At 45.4% G+C, this 25254-nt stretch overlaps 1 protein-coding gene across 1 annotated transcript; it reads left to right on the top strand.

Annotated features, from left to right (window-relative positions):
- CDC42EP2 (CDC42 effector protein 2) lies at positions 1-24852 on the top strand. Its single transcript, XM_034777015.1, has 2 exons — positions 1-185; positions 22159-24852. The coding sequence occupies exon 2, from the start codon at positions 22781-22783 to the stop codon at positions 23498-23500; it is 720 nt and encodes a 239-aa protein (XP_034632906.1). The 5' UTR covers positions 1-185; positions 22159-22780; the 3' UTR covers positions 23501-24852.
- Positions 24853-25254: the final 402 nt, after the last annotated feature.

Here is a 25254-nt window from a genome sequence, read left to right as displayed (position 1 = left end):
TGGCTCGCTCGGGAGCAGGAGGAGGGAGCAGCCCTAGCTGAATACATTGCCGGCAGCGCACAGTGTATTGGCTCAAGAAGGCGCAGGGTGGGGAACCAGGGAAGGAAGAGCCCGCTGCTGCTCACTCAGTTGCTGGCTGCACCTCGGAGCAGGAGCCTCACTGCCACCAGCATCCGGGACTAAGGGTGAGTGCTGGGGAGGTGGAGTGAGTGGCTGTCGGTTTTTGTTTGGCTGGTTTTTGGTCGCTCTCCCAGAACTTTGAAGGATGCGTGTGGACGGTACTTGGCAGTGCCCGCTAATACACTGCAGCAATGGCACTTGCCACGGAGCTGAGACTGGAGTTTTGGAATAGCCCAGGAAGCTATGCTGGGAGTCAGGACTCTTGGGTTCTGTTCCCAGCTCTGAGAGGAGAGCGGGGGTCAGGACACTCGGGCTCTGGTCTCACTTATGATAGGGGAGTGTGGTTAGAGCAGAGTGGGGCTGGGAGTCAGGACTCTTGAGTTTTAGTCATGGCTCTGCGGGGTGGGTGGGTGTGTGTGGGGGGGCGGTGATAGTGGAATATTTTCTTTGCCTTGGTTTTCCTGTTTGTAAAATGGGGATAATTTCTGCTGCCAGGATGTGTGCATGAGGCCAAGAATGTCTGAGTTGCTTTGAGGCCCCAGAAAGAGGGCAGAGGCTTAGCTTTCCGAACCAGGAGGGCAGTGGTTTCTTGCAGTGTAAGTTGGTAGCTGCTACCACTTTTCTTTCTTGTCGAGGGCAGTGGGCCTGGCACTGAAATGGGATCCCTCTCCTTCTGTCTCATTCCATCTGTTAACAACCAGGGCTGACTTTCCAGGGTATTTGTTTTAAGGGAGTGTAATCTGTAATCAGTAAAGCTTGTTAAATTAGCTCTTACTGCTTGCAACAAGAGGGGAGGGGGAAGAAATTAATTCTCTCACATTTTAAATCGAGCTGTGGTACTTAGTAACTGCCTTTTAAATTTAGAGCTGGACTTCAGGATATCATTTACCCATCGTCTGCTATATAAAGCTCTGGTTGTCGCCCATGAGGATTTTTTTTACACCTATGTAACATGTCTACGTCTCGCACCATCTACATACAGCAACCTGCCTTATATAATTTTAGAAACCAGCTGTGAAGTTTATAACTATCTTTAGATTAACTTTGGCAAATTGAGATGCTTGCAATAGATGTCATGTTCCGGATGATGGGATAAAGGACTGATTCTTACTTTTAGACCTCTTGACACTGGCAGAGCAGTGTAAAGGCCCTTGGGGTAAATGAGAAGCAGGCCTTATGGATCTTAAATAAGTGACATAGTAGGGGATAGCTGGGGAACCATGCAGGTGTAAATCTGAAGTAATTCCATGGGGCTCCGTTTACTCTTGTGTTACTGAGAGTGGAATCCACCCTAATACAAGAATATTGAAATTACCATCCAGTCCAGGATCCTGCCTCCAACATTGTCCAGTACCAGCTGCTTCAGAGGAAGATGCAAGAAACCCGTAGAAGGCAGTTATGGGATTACTTGACCCAAGGGGAAACTTTCTTCTCACCCTAATGGTTAGAGGCTGGCTTATATCTCATTAATGATTGTCACTAGTAGATGCCCAGTAAGACAGGGTGTTGCTAGTTTTAGGAGCAGGGCCGGCTTTAGGCTGATTCCCCCGATTCCCTGGAATCGGGCCCCGTGGGTAAGAGGACACCACACTCGCGCCTAAGAGTGCGGCGGGGGGGGTGGGTGGTCCGTGCCATAGGTTGCCTACCCCTGCTCTAGACCATCCCTGACAGGTTTTTGTCTAGCGTGCTCTTAAAAATCTCCAATGATGGAGATTCCACAGCCTCCCTAGGCAATTTATTCCAGTGTTTAATTACCGTGCCAGGAAGTCTTTCCTAATGTCCAACCTAAACCACCCCTTGCTGCAATTTAAGCCCACTGTCTCTTGTCCTTCTTGAAGTATTTATTTGTTATATTATTATTTCATTATTCTTTGTATTTCAGTAGCAACTTGAGACCCAAAAGAGGTTGGGGCCCTACTGTGTCTGGCACTGTACAGATAGATTTTGAGAAATGGCACCTGCCCCAAAGAGTGTACCATGTAAATAGACAGGACAGACAGAAGGTGAAAGTGGAAACAGCCAAGTGGCAAAGAGAGGGGAAGAGCCTAGAACCCACCTCTCCAGATACTCAGCCCAGCATCTTAACCACTAGACAGCATTACTTTGTTCAGTATATCTTACAGCTAGACACATGTTTTACGGGTTTCCGTCACCCAATCTGAAGTTTGGGCCTAACTTTCCCCTCTTCATAGTTTCCCCCACATCCTTGGATGATTCTCCCCTCTCTAAGGAAGATGATCATTACAGTCACCTTCATCCTCCAACTAGCCAAGGCAAGAATGCAGGTTCCAATGTCCTTGGTGTTCTGTAACTTGGCCAGCAGGAAGTGCTTGCCATGGGAATAGCTGCCAGTCCCCAGAGTCCTGAGCTTGCATTGCCTGGCTGCTAGATAGCTGAGGTGGCTGGCATACTATGTTACTGGCTATCAACTCACCTAATGTCTTGGGCGTCGTGGAATAAATAACTTCTTAGGTTTGACTTTGCTCCCAAAGCCTGCCTGCCTTGCTATACCAATCCTTCCCCAACTCCCTGGTGGGCTAATATGGTGTCTCATGGCATCTTTCTGACTAGTGATCTGCCAGGAGAAGGGTAGTTCTGAGTACTTCATCTCCCTTGTGGGACTTGCACATACATTTCTCTGTCCAACTCCTTTGTGGTCTAGACTAGCTTGGAGTCAACAGCAGGGCAAGCCAATGAAGGGAGGAGACACAGAACAAGGGAAGAGAGATTCCAGGGTAGGTTGGCAACTTGAAGGCCCACGGGTCCCTTGAAGAGAATCTTCTTTCCAAATTGTTTTGCCACAGAGCTTTGCTTTGTTTTACATTGACAGAATAATTTTGGTAGGGTGGGCTCAAAGGATTGGTGTTAGTTTTTTGGGGGGGAGGGGAGGCGTTTACTGGATGATTCAGAGGATGGGGTTGTGGGCTGTATCCACTCTACAGATAAATCTATCTTGGGTATTTTTAAAACATTCCTCTTTAGGGCAAAAGTTTTCCCTGGAGCACTAAACAAATAGTTTTCTGTGAGTGGGGTGAGGGAAATGACCCTCCATGTAACTCCGAGACCTTTGTGGGGTTGGAAAGGTGAAACTTCTTTTAAGAGGATCCCTGACGGATACAGCCATCTAGTGGATGTATGGGAGAACCAGGTGGATCCTCTGCTAAGGAATGTCAGTCCCTTAGCATGCTTCCAAACTCTGTGCTTACATGTATAAGAAAACCAGCCAGCACGAGTCTTCCTATTCCTTCAGAGGGGAAAAAGGAATATTTTAATCTAAGGCCTTGTTTATATTGGGATGTTAGCCATCGGTGCAAGCCCCTGTGTAGATGTGTTTTACATGATTGTAACATGATTTCCACCAGTGCAGTTTACCCTGAGGATAAGCTGCACTGGTGTAAATAGTGTCTACACAAGGAGTCAGTCTCCTTGTTGCCTTTCACCTTGTGTGCTCATTTATAGTGGTGCAAATCACTTACTGCTCTGACTTAGTAACATTTTAAACACACCTTTGCTACCTTCACTTTGACTGATGTAAATGACTTCCCAAGCTGCAGGTCAGTGGAGAATCTGGCCCTAGGAGTTTGGACTGGTGCTAAGATCCCAGATTCTGATCTTGCTTATACTAGTGTAAATCAGGAGCAGCTCCACTGAATTATTTGGTGTAACACTGTGGCTTTTCACCAGTGTATGTAAGTTCAGTATGTAGACAAGGCCTTAGTCTCAGAAGTTGAAGGGTGTGTGTGTGTGTGAAGCTGATTCTCCCTTGTATGCACATCATGGAGTCATTTAACGCCTGTGCAGAGTAGGTGCAAAACTCTACTGCTAGCTGCCATGGTTCACCACTGTGTTACTCCTGTTCTATATCAGTGTAATTTCACTGAAAATGAGTCACACTGTCATAAACCTGGGGTAATGCTGTGATCTACAGGTGATAAGAGCTAGGGATTATTGTTCTTTTATTATTTAAGATTTTGCAAAATCAAGCTACTTGAATAACCAAAAATGTTTCCATGACTTTTTTTTTTGGTTTAATTCCCATGCTAATAAATAAGCATTCCCTCACAGTGTTTACAATGCCAACAGTGGAGCACGTACCAAGGAATCAATCTCTCGCTATTACTCTGATCCCCCTACTGCTGAAGGCCCTGATCCTGCAGTAGGATGGGATGAAGACTATTGTGGACAATACTGTAAGCTCTTTGGGGCAGGACTGTCTCATTGTTCTATGTTTGATCAGCACATAGCACAATAGGGTCCTGCTGCGTGACTAGGGCTCCAAGGTGCTGCTGCAATACAAATAATAATCCCTAGCGCATAGCCAGTGCTTTTCATCAGTAGATTTCAAAGTGCTTTACAAAAGAGGGCAGAATCATTATCACCATTTTGTAGATGGGGAAAACTAAGGCACAGAGAGGGAAAGTGACGTGCTCAATGTCACCCAGCAAAGCAGTGGCAGAACCAGGAGCTGAATCCAGGACTCCTGGGTCCTAGTCCAATGCTCTATCCACTAGGCCACATTGCCTCTCCCTTACTAAATGTTAATGGATTTTAGCCTGGCAAGACTCCTGGGAGGTAGGTAAAGGGAGTGTCATATCCAAGGCCATCTGCTGAGTTGGTGGTATAGCTGGGAGTAGAATCCAGCTGTCCGGACTCCCAGCTCACACAGCAGTATTACACATTGACTTCAGTGGTGTTGACTCTTGATTTATCCTGACGTGAGATCACAACTGGGCCCCCAGTACTTTAGCTGCAGGAGCATCCTTCCTATCCTGTAGGCCATAAAAGTCTTGTATTAAGATCCCTGCCTCTTTATTTTTATGTAGAGTAGAACCAAGTGTCCGGATAGCTGGAATTGCACCAAACCTGGTCCCCACCCAATTCCAGATGGTCCATCTCACCTTCTTACTGACCGTGAGGCACATTTTCCAGGTTGTACTTTTCCCTTTATTTTCTCCATCTCTCTCCTGGCATATACACCTGAATCTCATTTCATAGGTTTGGGGAGGGAACTCCTGGAGTGTGATCAAGAAGATCTGGGTTCTCTTCCCAGCTCTGCGCTGACTTGCTTTGACATTTTCCCCTCCTATTCTTTGCCTATCTTGCCTGTTTAGATTAGAAACTCTTTGGCCAGGTCTATGCTAGAAACTTTTGCCAATACAATAATGTCAGTCAGGGATGTGACTTCCCCTCTCCCCAGCTTATTTAGTTAATTGGTGTAAACTACACTAGCAAAAGCACGCTTGCCAGTATAAGCTGCATCTACATTAGGAAGGTTTGCTGGCATAACTGAATTTGTATCGCTATCCTGGCAAACCTTTTCAAGTGTAGACTAGGCCTTTGTATCTGTGCAGTGCCTAGTACAACTATTATTTATTATTTGTATTACCAGAGTGCCCAGGAATCCCGGTCATGGACCAGAACCCCATTGTGCTAGGTGCTGTACAAACACAGAACAGAAAGTTGGTCCCTACCTCAAGGTGCTTAGATCTAATACAAGAGACAACAGATGGATACAGGCAGATGGGGGAATACAAGGTAACAATGACCCAATGTTGGTGAGCATGATAGATAGGCAGTGATCTCAGCATAATAGCGGTCTGATTGTTGTCAAGTTGTTTGTAGGCCTCACAGCAAAGGAGAGTTGAGGAGGGATTTGAAGCAGACAGTGTGGTGGTTTTGTGGATGTTTATGGGGAGCTCCTCCCAAACATGAGAGGCAACATGGGAGAAAGCACAAAGGGGATTGTTTGAAAATGTAACAAGTGGGTAATGCAGGCTTGCACCGGGCCAATCAGAGGTGAGCATTGACAGCTCAACAGCCGATGAGACATGATAAATAGGGTGGGTTGGGGATTGACCAGGAAGGGCCATGAAAGTGAATAGAAGCAGCTTATGCTTTATGCAGTGGAGGTATTCAAAGGGAGGGGTGAACTGTTAAAGTGACAGGCAAGGAAAATGATCTTTGCAGCCGTATTCTTTGCAGCCGTGGGGCCCTAATTCCAGTTGGGGTCTCTTGGCAGTACAGTCATAAAAATAGTTAATAACCATCTGTGATGTAACCTTTGGTTTGTCTAGACTAGTAGGGTCCGATTCTCATTTACATTGAAGTCCCTTTGCACCACTCTGCTAAAGTGAAGGGGCCCTAAAGTGAATGCGAAGGACCCTTTACACTGCCAGAGCCTTATTAGTGTAAATGAGAATTGGCTTGATCTTGCATCATTACGTCATTGGGAACTTTACCAACTATTTCAATGGGCACAGCATCACAATGCTAACCACTGCCCCTTGAATAGCCAAAGTGCCATGTGCGTCAGCTCTCTCGGGGGAGGGCCTCAATCACAGGATGCCTTTGTTTTGGGGGCGGGCATTGAGGCCATTGAATCTCTGATGGGAGGGGTTTCTATTAGCCTGTCAGAGCAGGTGCTGCAAGGAGCCGTTAAACTGAACCTCTCAGGCTGCCCCAGGAAGGAAAGACACAAAAGGGAAACGGTTTGCCAGTAACAGGCACAAACAGGGCTAGGCTGCTATTTTTATAAAGAAAAGGGTGTGGTGCACATTACAGAAAGGAATATGATGTCATTCCCTGTGGGAGTTGGGAGGGGGTTACAGAGATGCTCTCTGTTTTGTTACAATAGCCATTGAAATACAGAGTTCTAATCTGATCATGTTAATGTTTCAGGGTAGAATCTTTAAAGGAGTTCAAGGAAATTAGGTTCCTTAGCCTCCTTTAAAAATCCCAGTCATTTATATGGCTCTCCTGTGTGCACCCATATTGGGTTGGAGGTTTCCTTTCTGATATTATCCAGTAATAAAACACTGCAGTTTTATACATACCTTTCCCTCTCCTTACTAAAACAGTCTAGGACTGGTGACCTAGAATAATAATAATAATAATAATAATTAATACCGAGCTCCTATAGAGCTCTTCATCTAGATGTCTCAAAGTGCATCAGTATTATTCTCATTTTACAGATAGGCTTGGGAGGTCACTTGCCTAAGGTTCTCCAGCAGGCTAGTGGCAGAGCCAGGAATTGAACTTAGGTTCTATCAGCCCCATATAACATAGCTATAACGGTACAGTCCTGCCAGTGACAACCATAGTAGCAGCAGGAGGTGATAATATTGTGTTGCATGTTATATTCCTTCTCCCCCTTCACTTGGGAGTCTGATCTCAGTGAGAAATCAGCATTTTTGCTTAGCAAGTGGAGTTCTGCAAAGCTTGTTTGTTTCTGTTCTGGCTGTTCCTTTCTCAACTAGTGTTGCTAGACTGGGCAGCATGCAGCTACACGGACTGTACTGTGCAGAGTATGGGGCAGAAAGGAAATTAGATCATTATTGAGTGACAACAGGTTCATTTGTCGGGGGCTTATTCTGGTCATTTGACTGAGTGGATATTTTTGGTTATTTTTTTAGGAATGAGATTTTCAAAAGCAGCTCCCCTCCAATCCACCCCCACCTCCACCTAGCTAGAGCTTAGAAGGATCTTCGTATGTAAATCATTCCAGAGATCAGGCTTATCTAATACTAAAAATTAGCACTCACTAGGCCTGACTGTGATTTCACTTGTGGTGCTGTAAATCAGGAATAACACCACTGAAGTCAATGAAGTTGCTTTGGTGTAAAACTAATGTGAGATCAGAATCAGGCCCTGTATGTAACTCCACTGACTTCAGTGGAGCCACTCCTTATTTACATCAATGCAAATTAGGTCAAAAGCAGGCCAATAATGGTTCTTATTTTACATAAAGGGAAACTGAGGCACGCAAAAACAATTTGCTCCATAGAAGGAGTTCTTCTCGCGGCCTCAGGCTCTCAGTGCTGTGCTTGGACAGTGCCTCTACCACTAGTCCAGAATAAGAGCTATGCCTAATGGGTGGACAAGAACTACAGCTGGTGTCAATTGACATAGCTCCATTAAAGTTACTGCAGCTATACTGATCGAGGATCTGCCCTTGTGCTTTTACGGTACGTAAGTGAAGTCTTGGGGCAAAAACTGCACACAAATCCAACTCCTGGTATAGCCATGCACACTGCTCCCATAGCACTGTTACTCCTTTTCGACCCAAACAGATAGTCAAAGTTTTAGGGGTCTGGGGATGTTCCAGTTGGAAGCAGAAATTGATGGAGTCTGGTATTTTCTTGGATGCAGTTTTGTTTATTTACAAAGAATGGACAAAGTCCTGAGTCTCTGAATCCAGAAGGAATCAAATAACAGGAAACAGCTTCCTTTGCTCACAGCACCAAGAACATGCTTTTCAGCCTGCTCCCCTGACCCAAAAACGTCTCCCCAGGTTTCTTCCAGGGACAGCCACACACACTTTCAGCTACTCCTTTAGTCTCTCTCTCTCTCAATGTGGGGATGTCTATACTGCAAGTGCTACAGTAGCACAACTGCAACACTCCAGCTACAGTGTTGTGGTGATGCAATGTAGACAGACACTTGGGGCAGGTCTTCACTACGGGGGGGGGGGGTCGATTTAAGATACGCAAATTCAGCTACGCGAATAGCATAGCTGAATTTGACCTATCGGAGCCGACTTACCCTGCTGTGAGGACGGCGGCAAAATCGACCTCCGCGGCTCCCCGTCGACGGCGCTTACTCCCACCTCTGCTGGTGGAGTAAGAGCGTCGATTTGGGGATCGATTGTCGCGTCCCGACGAGACGCGATAATTCGATCCCCGAGAGATCGATTTCTACCCGCCGATTCAAGTGGGTAGTGTAGACATAGCCTTGGTAGAGCAATGGAAGGGGTTTTTCCGTGGCTGCAGTAGCAGTAAATCCACCCCCTGGAGAAGCAGTAGCAAGGTTGATAGAAGAATTCTTCCATGGACCTAGTGGTGTCTATGTTGGGGCTGTGGTCGTGTTAACTACATCCTCGTCGACGTCACTGTCTCCTTTGAGAACAGGAGTCCGGCATTTTGCGAAGCCCGAGCTCGTAAGCTGGAAAAATACGCCCCCCCGGCTGACACCCTGAGAGCGAAGGGCTATGAGGTGCAGATGGACGCCCTGATTATTGGAGCCTTGGGCGCCTGGGACCCCTGCAACAAGCGTGTGCTGCGGACCTGCGGGATCGGTCGACGCTACGCACGTCTCATGCGGCGCCTCATGGTCTCAGATGCCATCCGATGATCCAGGGACATCTACATTGAGCACATCATCGGCCACCGACAGTACCAGGAGGCGTGAGCCGGAGTGACATCATTCTCCCACTATGAGAAAGGGACCAAGTGACCTTCTCCGTTGGATTATATGAACTGGAACCATAAACTTCCTAAACATTAAATCTCACCAAATGAGGATCAATCCATCCTCCTCATCATATTCACTCATTATACTCCACACCCGAACACAATCACTCTATGAACTTCATACCCTCATATCTCAATGTCTGTACTTTGACCCATCAACCTTTTACCCCCAATCGGGGATATTGCAGATTATGTATTCCTCATGCCACCTGATCTTAAACCAAACTTTGCATCCTCGATAATCTGTATGTTATTCCCTGATAACCAGAAACTTCTATGCTCAAACTCTGTTCACAATTTTTTTTTAACATCATCTTAATAAAATTTTAAAGTCTGTTTCTCAGGGATGTGTGAATTTTTCACACCCCTGGGCAACATAGGTAGGTTGACCTAAGTTTTAGGTGTCGACCAGGCCTCTGTCTTTCCCAGTTTTTGTATTCAGCCTCCCCCACAATCCCCTATACCAAAATAATACTCAGCCAAAAGCCTCTGGGCAGGTTCACAATTCACAGATTTCTTTTGTCTTGGTGGGGGTTTTAACTCAACCCATAACAAGGTTCCACCCTGTCCATAACAATACCCGCCCCCAGGTTTGCTCCTTGTCCCAGTGAAGCCTTTAATGGTGACACTTAAGAGCCCATCCCAAACAGAATTTTTTAAAAGTAAATTTAAAATGATACAGGTTAACTGTTTACACATATACAGTGTCTTTCTGTTGAGATGGTTTCATATCACCAGCCCAAAACAATTTTATTCCCACCCAAATCCCTTTGGGGCTTTTCTCTCCCTGGATTGCCTTTCAGCGTTCTTCTGAGGCGGTTTCTGTGGAATTTGATGGCTGAGGCAGAGCCTGGCCATTTTGTTCTAATGGGGAATTCAGTTCTGTAACAACTTTTCCAGCTTCAATTGCCACAGCTAGGGCTTGTCTATACCACGCAGCTTTTAGTGACACAGCCTTGTTGCTAAAAGTCAGCGTGTGAAAATGCTTTTTGTCGGTACTTTGTCGGCACTTTTGCCGACAAAATACTTCCAGCCCCGCAAGTGGCGTTAGTTTTGTTGGCAGGAGAACGCGCTGACAAAGCCGCATTCACACTGCCACTTGTGTCGGCAAAACTTTTGTCTTTTGCGGGGGGGGCTTTTTAAGTACCCGTGAAAGACAAACATTTTGTCAACAACTTTGCAGTGTAAACATACCCCTACGTTCTCAGATTCAGGGGGTAGCCAAGCTGAAATTCTGTCCCCAATATCTTGGGATGGTCCGGATGGATAACTTCTGCGATCTAACCGTATCATGGACACCACTTCATTTATTTGCGTCAAGACTGTATGTGGTCCCTTCCAAAATTCATCCAGTTTAGAGCTTCTGTCCTTCTTCCTTTGAGGATTGTGGAGCCAGACCATGTCTCCTCTTTAAAAAGTTTCTGCATATGCCTTTTTATCATAGAGCCTTTTCATTTTGTCAGAGGCCTCAAATTTTCCCTAGCAAAGGTGTGAACTTTTTCAATTTTGGGTTGTAGGGTTTCCACACAGTCCAAATGGTTCAAATCCCTTTGTTCCCTTCAGAAACTCCATACAAGAGGTTGGTTTAGCTCCTGCCCAAATATGAGGCGTGCTGGGATACACTTTGTACTCTCATTGACTGCTTTTCTATAAGGGCTTATCTCCACTTGAAATGCTACATAGGCGCAGCTGCAGAGGGTAGGATTTCAAGTGTAGACATTACTTTTGCTGATGGGAGGGTTTCTTGTGTTTGGTGTAGGTGGTAGCTAGGTTGATGGAAGATTTTTTCTGTTGACCTACTGCTGTCTATGGTTTTCAAACTTTTTTTCTGGCGACCCAGTTGAAGAAAATTGTTGATGCCTGCGACCCAACGGAGATGGAGACAAGGGGCTAGGGGTGTGGGAGGGGCTCAGGGCTGGGGCAGAGGGTTGGGGTGCAGGGGTGAGGGCTGAGGGGTGGGGCCGGAAATGAGGGGTTCAGGATGTGGGAGGGGGCTTTGGGCTGGGGTAGGGGGTTGGGCTGTGGGAGGGGGTCAGGGCTCTGGGCTGGGGGTGCAGGCTCTCGCTGGGCTGGGGATGAAGGGTTTGGGGTGCAGGAGGGGGCTCTGGGTTTGGGGGGGCTCAGGACTGGGGCAGGGGGTATAGGCTTATCTCTGGTGGCTCCCAGTCAGCAGCGAAGTTGGGGTGCAGAGGCAGGCTTCCCGCCTGTCCTGGCACCGCGGCCTGCACTGCGCCCCGGAAGTGGCCAGCAGCCAGTCCGGTTCCTAGATGGAGGCATGCAAGAGGCTCCCCGCAGCTCTCGCTCACAGGCATTGCCCACCCAGCCGGCCAATGGGAGTGTGGAGCCGGTGCTCGGGGTTGGGGAATGCGCGGAGTCCCATGGCCCCTCTGCCTAGGAACCGGACATGCTGCTGGCTGCTTCCAAGGCGCAGCGCAGTGTTGGAACAGGTAGGGACTAGCTTGCCTTAGCTAGACAGCACCACCGACAGGACTTTTAACAGCTCAGTCGGCAGTGCTGACCAGAGCCACCGCGACACAGTGCCTTATGTTCTGTGACCCAGTACTGGGTCATGACCTGCAGTTTGAAAACCACTGGTCTATGCTGTGGGTTAGGTTGGCTTAACTAAATTTCTCGGGGTGGTGGATTTTTCACACCCTTGAGCCATCAAAAGGAATGGGATATGCTGGTTCCTGACCCTTTGGTGCTGTTTTACAAAGTTAGCCAGCTGACACCCCCACCCCCCAGCCCCCCGGCCAAGCCCTACTGAAGCTTTCCACCATCCCATCAGAGTGTAGGTGTGAGTTTTGTGGATGTCTAGAATCTCACAAACCTGTTGAAATACTTCGGATTCAATGTCTCTCCCTTGATCTGTGTGTAACTCACCCAAGACTGCAGATCTGGTGAAGAATTCATTCATTAGGCCTCTTGATTTTTTTTATTGGGTAAGCCTTAGACCATTTTGTGAAGTAGTCCATTAGCTAATAGCTACCAGCAGGTATTGATTGTCAGCCTCTGTCTCAGGCAAGGGTCCCAAGAACATCAATGGTAATGCGCTCCGTTGGTGTCCCCTCAAGATACTACTGCAAAGGGGCTCTCCCCGTTTTAGGGGGACCATATTCGCAATGCAAACAACACATTTTTTGCACCAACTGTCTTGGCTGCTTTTACCCAGTAGAACTTGTCCCTTAATTTGTCTAAGGTTTTTGCAACCCCAAAATGTCCTGCAGTTATAAGATCATGACATAACCTTAGGACCTCCTTTTTCAGTGTACCAGTACCTCTCAGCTTCTGGTTTCTCCCATCACCACAAATATTTCATTTGTATATTCCAAGCTTTCCCACTGTGACCAGAAAGATTTTACTGTGAGGAGACTCTATATTCCAGAGTGGATACATTTTCCAGTTGATTTTCCAATACGCCCTATCCTGTATCCAGGGGAAGTTTTAGTTGTGCCGGAGTCCATTTCTGCTACCTCTTTCCCCAGTCTTTTTGGTGGATGAACCAGGCACACTGGCATTTCTGCGAATTAGACTAGAGGAAAGGTGTAGAGGCACTCCCATTCCTTTGAGCAGCTAATTCCTTGCTCTCCTGCTTGGGGCAGTGTTTGCAATTAGCCTCGCAAGAGACCTGTCTGGACAAGGCATCAGCATGACCATGCTTATGGCCAGGCCTCTGTGTGATTGCGAAATTGTAGCATTGCAGTTTCTCCAACCCCCTGGCAAGTTGTCCCTCGAGATTCCTGAATCTAAAGAGCCGTTGCAGGTCTGTCCTGACCATAATCTTCCTTGTACACAAATAGTGATGAAAATGTTCTATAGATTTAACCACAGCTAGGAGTTCTTTTTGGGTGATGCAATAAGTTCTCTCCGGACTTTCAGAACGGCCCCCAATCTGTAAGCACTAGCGGCTGTGTCCAGTATGAAAGGGGTTTTGAATCATAGGTGGGCCAAGACAGGAGTGGTCAGAAGAGCCTTTGTCGACTCTGAAAATGCTACATCATACTCTGCTGACCAGTGAAGTCGTTTCCCTTTCTCACCCAACCGGTGCAGTGGTTTTGCAATATTGGCAAATCCACAAATAAAGCTTCGGTAACAGGAGCAGAACCCTGTAAAACACTGCACATCTGAGAGTGTCTGGGGAATTGGCCAGCTCTGTACAGCCTCAGTTTTCTTTTTGTTGGTGGAAATCCCCCCCTTGCTAATTGTGTACCCACTGCACAGTTGCCAACTTTCACGCAGTAAATAAGCACCCCGACTTTCACAATATCAAACCAAAAATCAAGCTAATCCCATTTCAAAACAAGGCCAAAACAAGCCAATCCCTAAGAACCCCAACATACTATGTAACTAGATCCCTCCGACGTGCAGTCTGGGACTGTGGTGGGCCTGCTGTGCACCCCTGAATCTCTCCCCACCCTTGCCCCTGCTTGCTGGGAGCCAATCAGAAAAAAGAAGCTACAAGCCAAACAAGCAACAAGCTACAAGCCAAAAATTAGCCAACAAGCAACTCACAAGCCAATTAAGCCAAAAACAAGCCCAATTTCTGTTTTTTTTTTTCCTCGGGTTTGGCATGTCTGGCCCACTGCAGATTACCTCTTTTTGGAACCACTCACATTTCTTTAGGTTCAGTTGGTCACCTTCAGCTTATCACAGACCATTTGTAAATGTTTTAGTTCCTGCTCAACTATTTAAGCATGCACCAGAATATCATCTAGGTATAACAGACAGGCTGAGAGGGCATCCCACATAATACCCTCTCCATTAGCCTCTCAGTGCACAAACTGAAAGCCACCGCTTTAAATTGCCACAAGCCTTGTCCTGCTGTGAAAACAGTTTTTCCCCTCTCTTTTGATCCACTTCCACTTGCCATACCCACTTTTTACAGCCTCCAGGTTATCATTTAATTTTCTACAGTCCACACAGAATCTGGTGCTGCCATCCTTTTTCTTAACCAGAACTATGGGTGAGCCCCAACAACTGGTTGAAGGCTTGATATGCCTTCCATTCCGGATACCTTTTCTCAATGGCCTGTAGTGCCTCTTCCCTTTTAGCTTCTGGTAAACGATGAGATGGCTGTTTAATGGGTTGGTTTTCCTCAGTATCAATCTTGTGTTGGACCAGTTGAGTAGAACCTATATCTTTGTTGGATAAGGAGAACAATTCTTAATTTCTAACCAGAAAGTCTTAAGCCATGTCTATGCTACTGGCTAACCTGGCTCTGCTGCGATGGATACAGCGGTGCTGGTTTAGCGGGTCTGGTGAAGACACGCTAAGTCAATGGGAGAGCGCTCTCCCCTCCACATTTGTACACTACCTCCCTGAGAGGTGGAAGCTATGTTGATGGGAGAGCGTCTCCTGTCGACATTGCGCAGTGTACACACTGCTGTAAATTGACCTAAGTTATATCGACTTCAGTTACGTAACTAACTGAACCAACGTAACTTAGATCGACTTGCAGCGTTAGTGTAGACCAGCCCTTAGATTGTTCTGCTGTTCCCTGTGTAAGTGTACAGCACTGTGCTGGAACAAGTCCAATTCTGGGAGCTCACTTTCCCAATTGTAGTTTTGTTCTATAACAGTATTTACCAGATACCCAGCTCACATTTCGCAACTGCTTTGCCTTTTCTCACTATTTGCTGTTTGTCAGAGACGTTCAGCAAAGGAAATGGGATCAGTTCTTGTTTCAGAACTACAAGAACTTTAGGAGCTAAGATTCCCCTGAGAATACACATCACAGATCCTATACACACTCAGTAGCCAAATTCCCATTATTGCTGTTTAGCTGCCCAGATCTAAACAAAAACTGGGGCTGATCCTTGTATCCCCAAGCTTTTCCCCTTCATCTTAATGTCCTCCCATTTCTCAAACTAGGAGAGGGGCTTTCACTAGACACTTGTGATATTCTGTCTTGGCCTTCCTTAAATGTATAACCCTCCTTTTTGTGGCTAGTTTTGTCACAGTAATAGCATTTAACTGAATTGTTTTCCTTTAATTTTCTTAATCATTGCCAATTTCCTTTGTGCAAATAATATTTCTCATTTGTTCCAATCATTTCATATGGTCGTGATCCAGATTAGAATCCCCCTTTCCATCATATATATTAGAAACAGAATTGTAGTTACAGGGATCGAGGTCATTAGCTTCCATCTTCCTCACTAATAGCTGCTTCCTCTTCAAGATTCAAATTCTGTAGAAAATTCCACAGCCTCTCAGAATGACTTTGACCTCCTTTCGCTGATATTGATCTGCAAGTCAGGGTCCAGCTGAGCATCTACACATTGATCCATTGCCCATCTATCCTGGAAGGCCTTTGTGATATGCGGATATGCCAGGAACATAAGTCTTTGAGGTCCTCTGCCAGTTCCAGTGGGGTTTCTTCTTTCCCTTTTTTTCTAGATCTTAGCTGTGCCCTGGCTAGCTCAGATTGATGGCTGACTCCAGACTGCATGTCAAGGGCTTGTACCAGGTCTGGATAACTCCATCTCTTTTCTGGAAGTAAGTTCTGCAGCACTATCAGAGATGGGCCACTCAAGTTGGACACTAGTAACCCCCCCTTTCTGTCCATCTCACAGCACTGATTTGAGCTAGAATGTTGAACTGAGCCAAATAAGCCTCCCAGGGAGTTTTCTCCTCAAAGATAGTAGGTTTTTGCATCACTGGAGCTGGCCCCTCAGGGACTTTGTGAGTTACAAACGGTAGACAACTGTTGTAAATGTCTGGTCTTACCAAAGTCTTCTGGCTGGCTCAATTTCTTATCCAGGCAGCTGTCTTCCACTGTAATCTGTGATGCTTTGGTTTTCTTTTGGAACTGAATTTTCAGCTCCTAGTCCTTGCTGCTGCTTATCTCTGTTAGCAAGTTTCAAGTTGGCGAAAGCTTTCCTGGTCTCCACTATTTAATGGACAAAACCTCTGGTCTATGGCACTCAGGTTGCTGGTCACCTCTTTGATCTGTCTTGTCATTCCAGCCTGGAGCTTTGTAGCTGGGCTTCCCAACCTGTCTGAACATAAGGAGTTGTTGCTCCCACACCGATTTGACCTCTGCCTGAAAATCAACCCTCTGCCCTTTCTGGAATCTTCCAGATGCTGCTTTACTTTCTGTTGTGAAGCTTCAAGGTCCTGTTTCAATTCCTTTTGGCCATCTTTGATTTCTGCAAGCATCACAATCATTTGCTCCATCTTGGTTCAACAGGAATACCAGCACACAATTTTTCTCCTTGGAGACTGGATCCCAATATTGACCTCAATGTTGCCCCTTTTTGACCTGAGCAGCTAGCCAACATTTTAGGACCCTCTGAATGTTCCAGTTGGAAGTAGAAATTGATGGAGTCTAGTATTTTCTTTGATGCAGTTTTGTTTATTTACAAAAAATGGACAAAGTCCTGAAACTGTGAACCCAGAAGGAATCAAATAGCAGGAAACAGCTTCCTTTGCTCACAGCACTAAGAACATGCTTTTCAGCCTGCTCCCCTGACCCAAAAACCTCTCCCCAGGTCTCTTTCAGCTGCTCCTTTAAACTCTCTCTGACTTCCTCAGTTTTTCTGTTCTGCCTTCCTCCCTCACTCTCCCACCCCCCTGAAAAGAATTATCAGCCAAAAGCCCTGGGGTGGGTTCAGACACATTTTGTCTTAGGTGGAAGTTTTAACTCAATCTATAACAAAGTTCTCCCCAGCTCATAACAATCATAGAATCATAGAATATCAGGGTTGGAAGGGACCTCAGGAGGTCATCTAGTCCAACCCCCTGCTCAAAGCAGGACCAATCCCCAACTAAATCATCCCAGCCAGGGCTTTGTCAAGCCGGGCCTTAAAAACTTTAAGGAAGGAGATTCCACCACCTCCCTAGGTAACCCATTCCAGTGCTTCAACACCCTCCTAGTGAAAATGTTTTTCCTAATATCCAATCTAAACCTCCCCCACTGCAACTTGAGACCATTGCTCCTTGTTCTGTCATCTGTCACCACTGAGAACAGTCTAGATCCATCCTCTTTGGAACCCCCTTTCAGGTAGTTGAAAGCAGCTATCAGATCCCCCCTCATTCTTCTCTTCTGCAGACTAAACAATCCCAGTTCCCTCAGCTTCTCCTCATAAGTCATGTGCTCCAGCCCCTAATCGTTTTTGTTGCTCTCCGCTGGACTCTTTCCAATTTTTCAACATCCTTCTTGTAGTGTGGGGCCCAAAACTGGACACAATACTCCAAATGAGGCCTCACCAATGTCGAATAAAGTGAAATGATCACGTCCCTCGATCTGCTGGCAATGCCCCTGCTTATACAGCCCAAAATATGTTAGCCTTCTTGGCAACAAGGGCACACTGTTGACACAACTTCTCATCCACTGTAACCCCTAGGTCCTTTTCTGCAGAACTGCTGTCTAGCCACTCGGTCCCTAGTCTGTTGCAGTGCATGGGATTCTTCCATCCTAAGTGCAGGACTCTGCACTTGTCCTTGTTGAACCTCATCAGATTTCTTTTGGCCCAGTCCCTCTGTATCCTATCCCTACCCTCCAGCATATCTACCACTCCTCCCAGTTTAATGTCATCTGCAAACTTGCTGAGGGTGCAGTCCACGCCATCCTCCAGATCATTAATGAAGATATTGAACAAAACTGGCCCCAGGACCGACCCTTGGGACACTCCACTTGATACCAGCTGCCAACTAGACATGGAGTCATTGATCACTACCCGTTGAGCCCGACGATCTAGCCAGCTTTCTATCCACCTTATAGTCCATTCATCCAGCCCATACTTCTTTAACTTGCGGGCAAGAATACAGTGGGAGACCATATCAAAAGCTTTGCTAAAGTCAAGAAATAACACATCCACTGCTTTCCCCTCATCCACAGAGCCAGTTATCTTGTCATAGAAGGCAATTAGATTAGTCAGGCATGACTTGCCCTTGGTGAATCCATGCTGACTATTCCTGATCACTTTCCTCTCCTCTAAGTGCTTCAGAATTGATTCCTTGAGGACCTGCTCCATGATTTTTCCAGGAACTGAGGTGAGGCTGACTGGCCTGTAATTCCCTGGATCCTCCTCCTTCCCTTTTTTAAAGATGGGCGCTACATTAGCCTTTTTCCAGTCATCCGTGACCTCCCCCGATCGCCATGAGTTTTAAAAAATAATGGTCAATGGCTCTGCAATCACATCCGCCAATTCCTTTAGCACCCTCGGATGCAGTGCATCCGGCCCCATGGACTTGTGCTCATCCAGCTTTTCTAAATAGTCCTGAACCACTTCTTTCTCCACAGAGGGCTGGTCACTTCCTCCCCATGCTGTACTGCCCAGTGCAGTAGTTTGGGAGCTGACCTTGTTCGTGAAGACAGAGGCAAAAAAAGCATTGAGTACATTAGCTTTTTCCACATCCTCTGTCACTAGGTTGCCTCCCTCATTCAGTAAGGGGCCCACACTTTCCTTGACTTCCTTCTTGTTGCTAACATACCTGAAGAAACCCTTCTTGTTACTCTTAACATCTCTTGCTAGCTGCAACTCGAAGTGTGATTTGGCCTTCCTGATTTCACTCCTGCATGCCTGAGCAATATTTTTATACTCCTCCCTGGTCATTTGTCCTAACTTCCACTTCTTGTAAGCTTCTTTTTTGTGTTTAAGATCAGCAAGGATTTCACTGTTAAGCCAAGCTAGTCGCCTGCCATATTTACTATTCTTTCTACACATTGGGATGGTTTGTTCCTGCAACCTCAATAAGGATTCTTTAAAATACAGCCAGCTCTCCTGGACTCCTTTGCCCCTCATGTTGTTCTCCCAGGGGATCCCGCCCATCAGTTCCCTGAGGGAGTCAAAGTCTGCTTTTCTGAAATCCAGGGTCCGTATTCTGCTGCTCTCCTTTCTTCCTTGTGTCAGGATCCTGAACTCGACCATCTCATGGTTACTGCCTCCCAGGTTCCCATCCACTTTTGCTTCCCCTACTAATTCTTCCCTGTTCATGAGCAGCAGGTCAAGAAGAGCTCTGCCCCTAGTTGGTTCCTCCAGCACTTGCACCAGGAAATTGTCCCGTACACTTTCCAAAAAACTTCCTGGATTGTCTGTGCACTGCTGTATTGCTCTCCCAACAGATATCAGGGTGATTGGAGTCCCCCATGAGAACCAGGGCCTGTGATCTAGTAACTTCTGTTAGTTGCCAGAAGAAAGCCTCGTCCACCTCATCCCTCTGGTGGTCTATAGCAGTCTCCCACCACGACATCCCCCTTGTTGCTCACACTTCTAAACTTAATCCAGAGACTCTCAGGTTTTTCTGCAGTTTCATACTGGCGCTCTGAGCAGTCATACCGCTCTCTTACATACAATGCAACTCCCCCACCTTTTCTGCCTTGCCTGTCCTTCCTGAACAGTTTATATCCATCCATGACAGTACTCGAGTCATGTGATTATCCCACCAAGTCTGTTTTTCCAATCACATCATAATTGCTTGACTGTGCCAGGACTTCCAGTTCTCCCTGCTTGTTTCCCAGGCTTCTTGCATTAGTGTGTAGGCACTTAAGATAACTCGCTGATTGTCCTGCTTTCTCAGTATGAGGCAGGAGTCCTCCCTTCTTGCGCTCTCCTGTTCGTGCTTCCTCCCAATATCCCACTTCCTCACTTACCTCAGGGCTTTGGTCTCCTTACCCCGGTGAACCTAGTTTAAAGCTCTCCTCACTAGGTCAGCCAGTCTGCTTGCGAAGATGCTCTTCCCTCTCTTCGTTAAGTGGAGCCCATCTCTTCCTAGCACTTCTCTCCGACACCACCTGTGTAGCCATTTGTTGACTTCCACGATTTGACAGTCTCTACCCGGGCCTTTTCCTTCCACAGGGATGGACGAGAACACCACTCGCGTCTCAAACTCCTTTATCCTTCTTCCCAGAGCCATGTAGTCTGCAGTGATCCGCTCAAGGTCATTCTTGGTAGTATCATTGATGCACGCGTGGAGATGCAGGAAGGGGTAGCGATCCGAGGGCTTGATGAGTCTTGGCAGTTTCTCCGTCACATCGTGAATCCTAGCTCCTGGCAAGCAGCACACTTCTCCGTTTTCCTGGTTGGGACGGCAGATAGATGACTCGGTCCCCCTGAGGAGGGAGTCCCCAACTACCACCACCTACCTTCTTCTTGAGCGGTCGTCATGGAACCCTCCCCATTCCTAGGACAGTGCATCTCATGCCTTCCAATCAGTGCTAATACTTGAAATTCATTTGGCACAGACTGACATTTAAAAACCATCCTGAATTTCAAAAAGCTCTTGAGTTTTTAAGAAAATTGGTATGCGCTGGCGACTCCCCCTCTCATTACTGCAGGGTGTGCACAACACATGGCTTCCCCTCTACCTTTGGCACAAAGTTGTTTCTTTTTAAATGTGGTTTTGCGGAGATCTTTTGTTGGGTTTTAAAATAGAAGGTAAAACAAACTCCCAGAGTCCAAACAGAGCTTTCAGCTGGTTGTCTTGCATTTGTTTTTAAGTGGCTGCGAATGAAACATTGCAAATGTCGTTCACTTTGGAATGTTGAGTGACTCTCTTGCAAAATTCATCATGGCTTGGGATTGTCTGGAGGAGGAAGAACTGGCTTACAATATCTCAGCTGCTTGGCAGACACTCTTCTTTTCTTTCCAGAAGTGCTGAGTATACTGAACAAAGAGGTCTGCTTGCTCTGAGTAGTTGGGTATTTGACTGGAGTGTAAACAGGCCTGTGGTCAATAGTATTTTATGTTTCTTCAGTTGTTTGCATTATGGTAGTGCCTAAGGCCTCTGAGAGCAGAGGCTCATTGTGCAATGTGCTGCAGATATGTAGCAATAGGCAGTCCCTTCCCTGAAGAGCTCATAATATTTGTCTTCAAAGAGCTTTACATGCATGAACTATTTAACTTGCCCAGTACCCCTGTGACTTAGGGCAGTGTTATGGTTCCTATTTTATAGTTTAGGGAAGCTGAGGCACAGAGAGGTGAAGAGATTTGTTCAAGGTTATGCACGGGGAGTCAGTAGCAGAGCCAAGAATCCAGGAATTCCTATCTCCCAGTCCTGTAGTTGTATTGTATCTTTCTTTCAAGTGGTATCAGTAACTGGTTAGTTGTCATTCATCCATCTCAAAGATGGATGAGGAGATGGGAAGCTTTTTGAAACTTAGGAACATAAAAATTGTCATACTAGATCGGTCAAATGAATCCATCCAACTCAGTATTCCCACACTTCATGCTTTATCAGACCAGTGGGCCTACGTAGTCCAGTATCCTGGCCTCCTTCCATCAGATTAAGAGTCCATTTAGCGTAGTACTCCCACCACTGAGCTATGTCAGCTCAGCTCAATGACTGACCAGTGTCCAGTACCAGATGCATCAGAGAAAGGTGTAAATTCTACGTAATAGGCAATTCTACAGGAGCATACTTATGGGGGAAGGGTGAGATGTTAAAAAGCACCTAAGTGGAAGCTCCTAAACCACTTAGGCACATTGGAAAGTCTCACTTGATGTTTCTTCACAATCCCAGGCACTTAGTGTTTGGTTTAAGACATGAAGGTTGGTCTAATTTACAATTATTTATCCTCACTAGCATAACTATGGATTATATTCTTGTTTGCATAAATGTCTATTTTTTTGTATCGTCCTGATCTCTGTGACTCATGCATACACACTGACTTGTGGAACTCAGTGCCAATCATGGAAAAGCAGAATTCATTTCAAAAGTAGTGATAATTTTAAAGGTTACTAGTGCTCCGTGAAATACATACTGAACTTCTCCAGCATAACTAAAAATGACTGATCTTGACTAAGATTAAAAACAAACTAACTTTTTTTTATTAATCTGTTTTATACAGTGTTTGACTGGAAGTGTTGTTAACCTGGATTATGAATGGCAAAATCAGGGAATGGAAGTTCATACTCCTCTGCTGAGTTGACAAGTTTCATCTTCAAGAAAATTTAGAACAGAACAAATTGACTTGTGAAGCTGTGTGTTCCTAATCTCAGCCTCCACTGGGAACATGTCACTAGTCCAACTTCTTAACACGACTCCATTCAGCCTCATCAAATATGAATCACCCTGGATTTAATACATTTTGTTGATTCCGACTTTAAGAGTTTAAGCTGATTTTTCTAAGGCAACAGATTTACTGATGAACTCTCAAAAGACATCACAAGTGCCTGGAATGAATTACTTGGGGTCATTTTGTTATCTGTGACGTATCCAACAAACTTTAGAAAGAGAAACTGCGAGTGGCTGGAAATAATTCCCTGAATTAATATAACCACAGTGAGAACTTTTCTCCTACATGTTACTACTCCATTTCCAAACATCTCTTTATAAAAAATGGCAGAAAACATTTAGATTATTTTTAAACCTGTTTTTTAGGATCCAAAAAGATACCCTCATCTGAGGGATTATTTTGATGGACTTTGCCAGGGCAGCTCTGAATAGTAAAGTCTTTAGTAATCGGCAAGATGTCCACTAAGGTCCCAATCTACCTGAAAAGAGGTAGTAGGAAGGGCAAGAAGGAAAAACTCCGAGATATCCTTTCTTCTGATATGATCAGCCCCCCCTTGGGAGACTTCAGACACACTATTCACATAGGGAGTGGTGGGGAGAATGATATGTTTGGGGATATTTCTTTCTTGCAAGGGAAATTCCACCTTCTACCAAGGACTGAAGGTAGCCTAGATTCTGACAGGGGCAGCCACTGTGGAGTGCCATTTGAGTTCTCAAGGACTGCTACTATCTCTGGTCATGAGCAACCATTTTCTGAAGCTCCCTCGCCACTCTTAAAAAATGCCATCTCACTGCCTGTCATTGGGGGTCCACAGGCTCTAATGTTGCCCTCTACCCAGGCCCCACCAAAGCCACCAAGGCTGCACCTTGATGATAAAGTTCAACCAGCTCTGCAAGGCAAGGAAGCTGTGGCAGAACTGACTTCATCCAAGGACAGCAGGACTTCTGAACCTATCCCTCATCTCTGCAGCCCCAATGAGCTGTTTGCCATCCCTCAGAATGGGTTTGTTGAAGAGAAAAATAAGAATGAGTCCTTTATGTCCCATGCTGGTTCCCTGCTCTCCCTCCATGTGGATCTGGGGCCGTCTATCTTGGAGGATGTCCTTCAAGTCATGGATAAACACCAAGCTGGGAAAGTGATACAAGATTCTGGCAGGCAAGAAATCCTGACATGAAAACTAAAGGGACTTACGTGGGGAAAGACTTTAAAATGTAGAGTTTTGTAGATAAGAATTTTCCCCCCAATGTGGAATATGGTTAACTGGGCCAGCTTGAATTAGTGAATTTTATCCTGTGTGAAATCCCAATTGTGCATCTTATAGTAATAGGGTATTAAGCTTTTAGGAGTGTGTTGCTTACTTTCACCAATGCCCATCATACTGACGCTTTTTTTTATGTTGCTTTCTGCAGGCCTTTGAATGCTGCTCAGTACTGAAAAATGTATGAAACTAAGATAAGTTCAGTAGCAGCAATAAATTGCCGCTTAGCAATAAGACCTCTAACTTTACTGATATGAATAAATTTTAAGGGATATGACACTTTTTTAAAGGACTGTTTCATTTTAAACTATTTGTAGTGGGTGTGGTGTGAATGATGCTGTGGAATATCAAGAGTTTAATTCAAAAGGATCCTGGTTCAGATTGAGAAACTATTTTACACAGAACTTTGTTAAAGTAGAGCCTGTGAGAGATGCCATATTGTTGGGGTCCTTGTTAAAGGAAAAAAAGATGTAGACTGGAATATAACCACATATATTAAGGGGATTTCTCATTAGCATTGTTGTAATCAAGATTCACTGTCCACATTAGTCATGTAACTCACCCACAGATGTAGTACAACTCAATCAAGTTGACACATACTGTTCTAAATCAAACTGTCTTCCTATCTGTATTTACTGTTTGAAAACCTGACCACTTGCTGTTTGCCAGATAACTTGAATTGTCAAATGGACTGTAAGCAATTTTTTTTAACCTCTTAATTGAATTTTTAAAAGAATCTGCCACTTTACCAGTAAAGCAACTAGGAAAAAAATCCATTTGGCTTTGATGATGATCCTTCTTTATAAAAAAGCTAGGAGTAAAAATTAGCAGACTGTATAGTTATGCCTATGTCTGCTAAAATAGAGTCAATGGTTGGAAGTTGAAATCATCGTACTTCAAGCTGGAAATAAGATGAAACTTTTCAACAGCAAGAATAATTAACCACTGGAACAGATTACCAAGGGATGTGGTAAATTCTCCATCACTTGGAGTCTACAAACTGAGAGACACTCTAATTCAACCACAAATTGTTGAGCTTGATGCAGGAAATTGTGGGGATACTTTTTAGCCGGTGTTATGCAGGATGATGATGGTTCCTTCTGGCCTTAAAATTGATGGAAATCTAAATTCTGCTGGCCTTAGAACTGCAGAAATAGCCAAGACAACAGATGGTTCTATTTGCTCAAGTGGGTCATATTTTCAAAGGTGCCTAAAAGATTTGGACTCCCACTTCCCATTAAAATTCCCTAGGTGGTTTTAAATGTCAACCCTTGCTCTTATTTATTTATTTATTTATTTATTTATAATCCTTTAGTACCTCGGTAGGAACTCCAGTCTATCTCAGTACTTGTGTGTCGCTCATCATTAATAGACTTTATCCTTGTAGCACTCCTGTGATGTAGGGGAGCATTGTCCCCATTTTATATCTGGAAGAACTGAGACAAAGGATAGATCAATGGGCAGATTTTTAAAGGCATTTAAGTTCCTTGGGCAAGGTCACACAGGGAATCCAGGACTAAGCCAGGAATTGAACCTAACACTCCAGAGTCTCAGTCTAGTAGCCATTCTTCCACCCAGTCAAATATCAAGGCACCATGGTGCTAGGTATTATACAGAAGACCACTTCTGCCTCCACAATTTTACTAGGTAAGTACTGGATAGGACACACA

This window comes from Trachemys scripta, chromosome 7 (genome assembly GCF_013100865.1).
Source record: "Trachemys scripta elegans isolate TJP31775 chromosome 7, CAS_Tse_1.0, whole genome shotgun sequence".
NCBI classification, from domain to species: Eukaryota; Metazoa; Chordata; order Testudines; family Emydidae; genus Trachemys; species Trachemys scripta.
The sequence above is the reverse complement of the archived record's forward strand: the minus strand, read 5'-3'. Positions and strand labels throughout refer to the sequence as shown.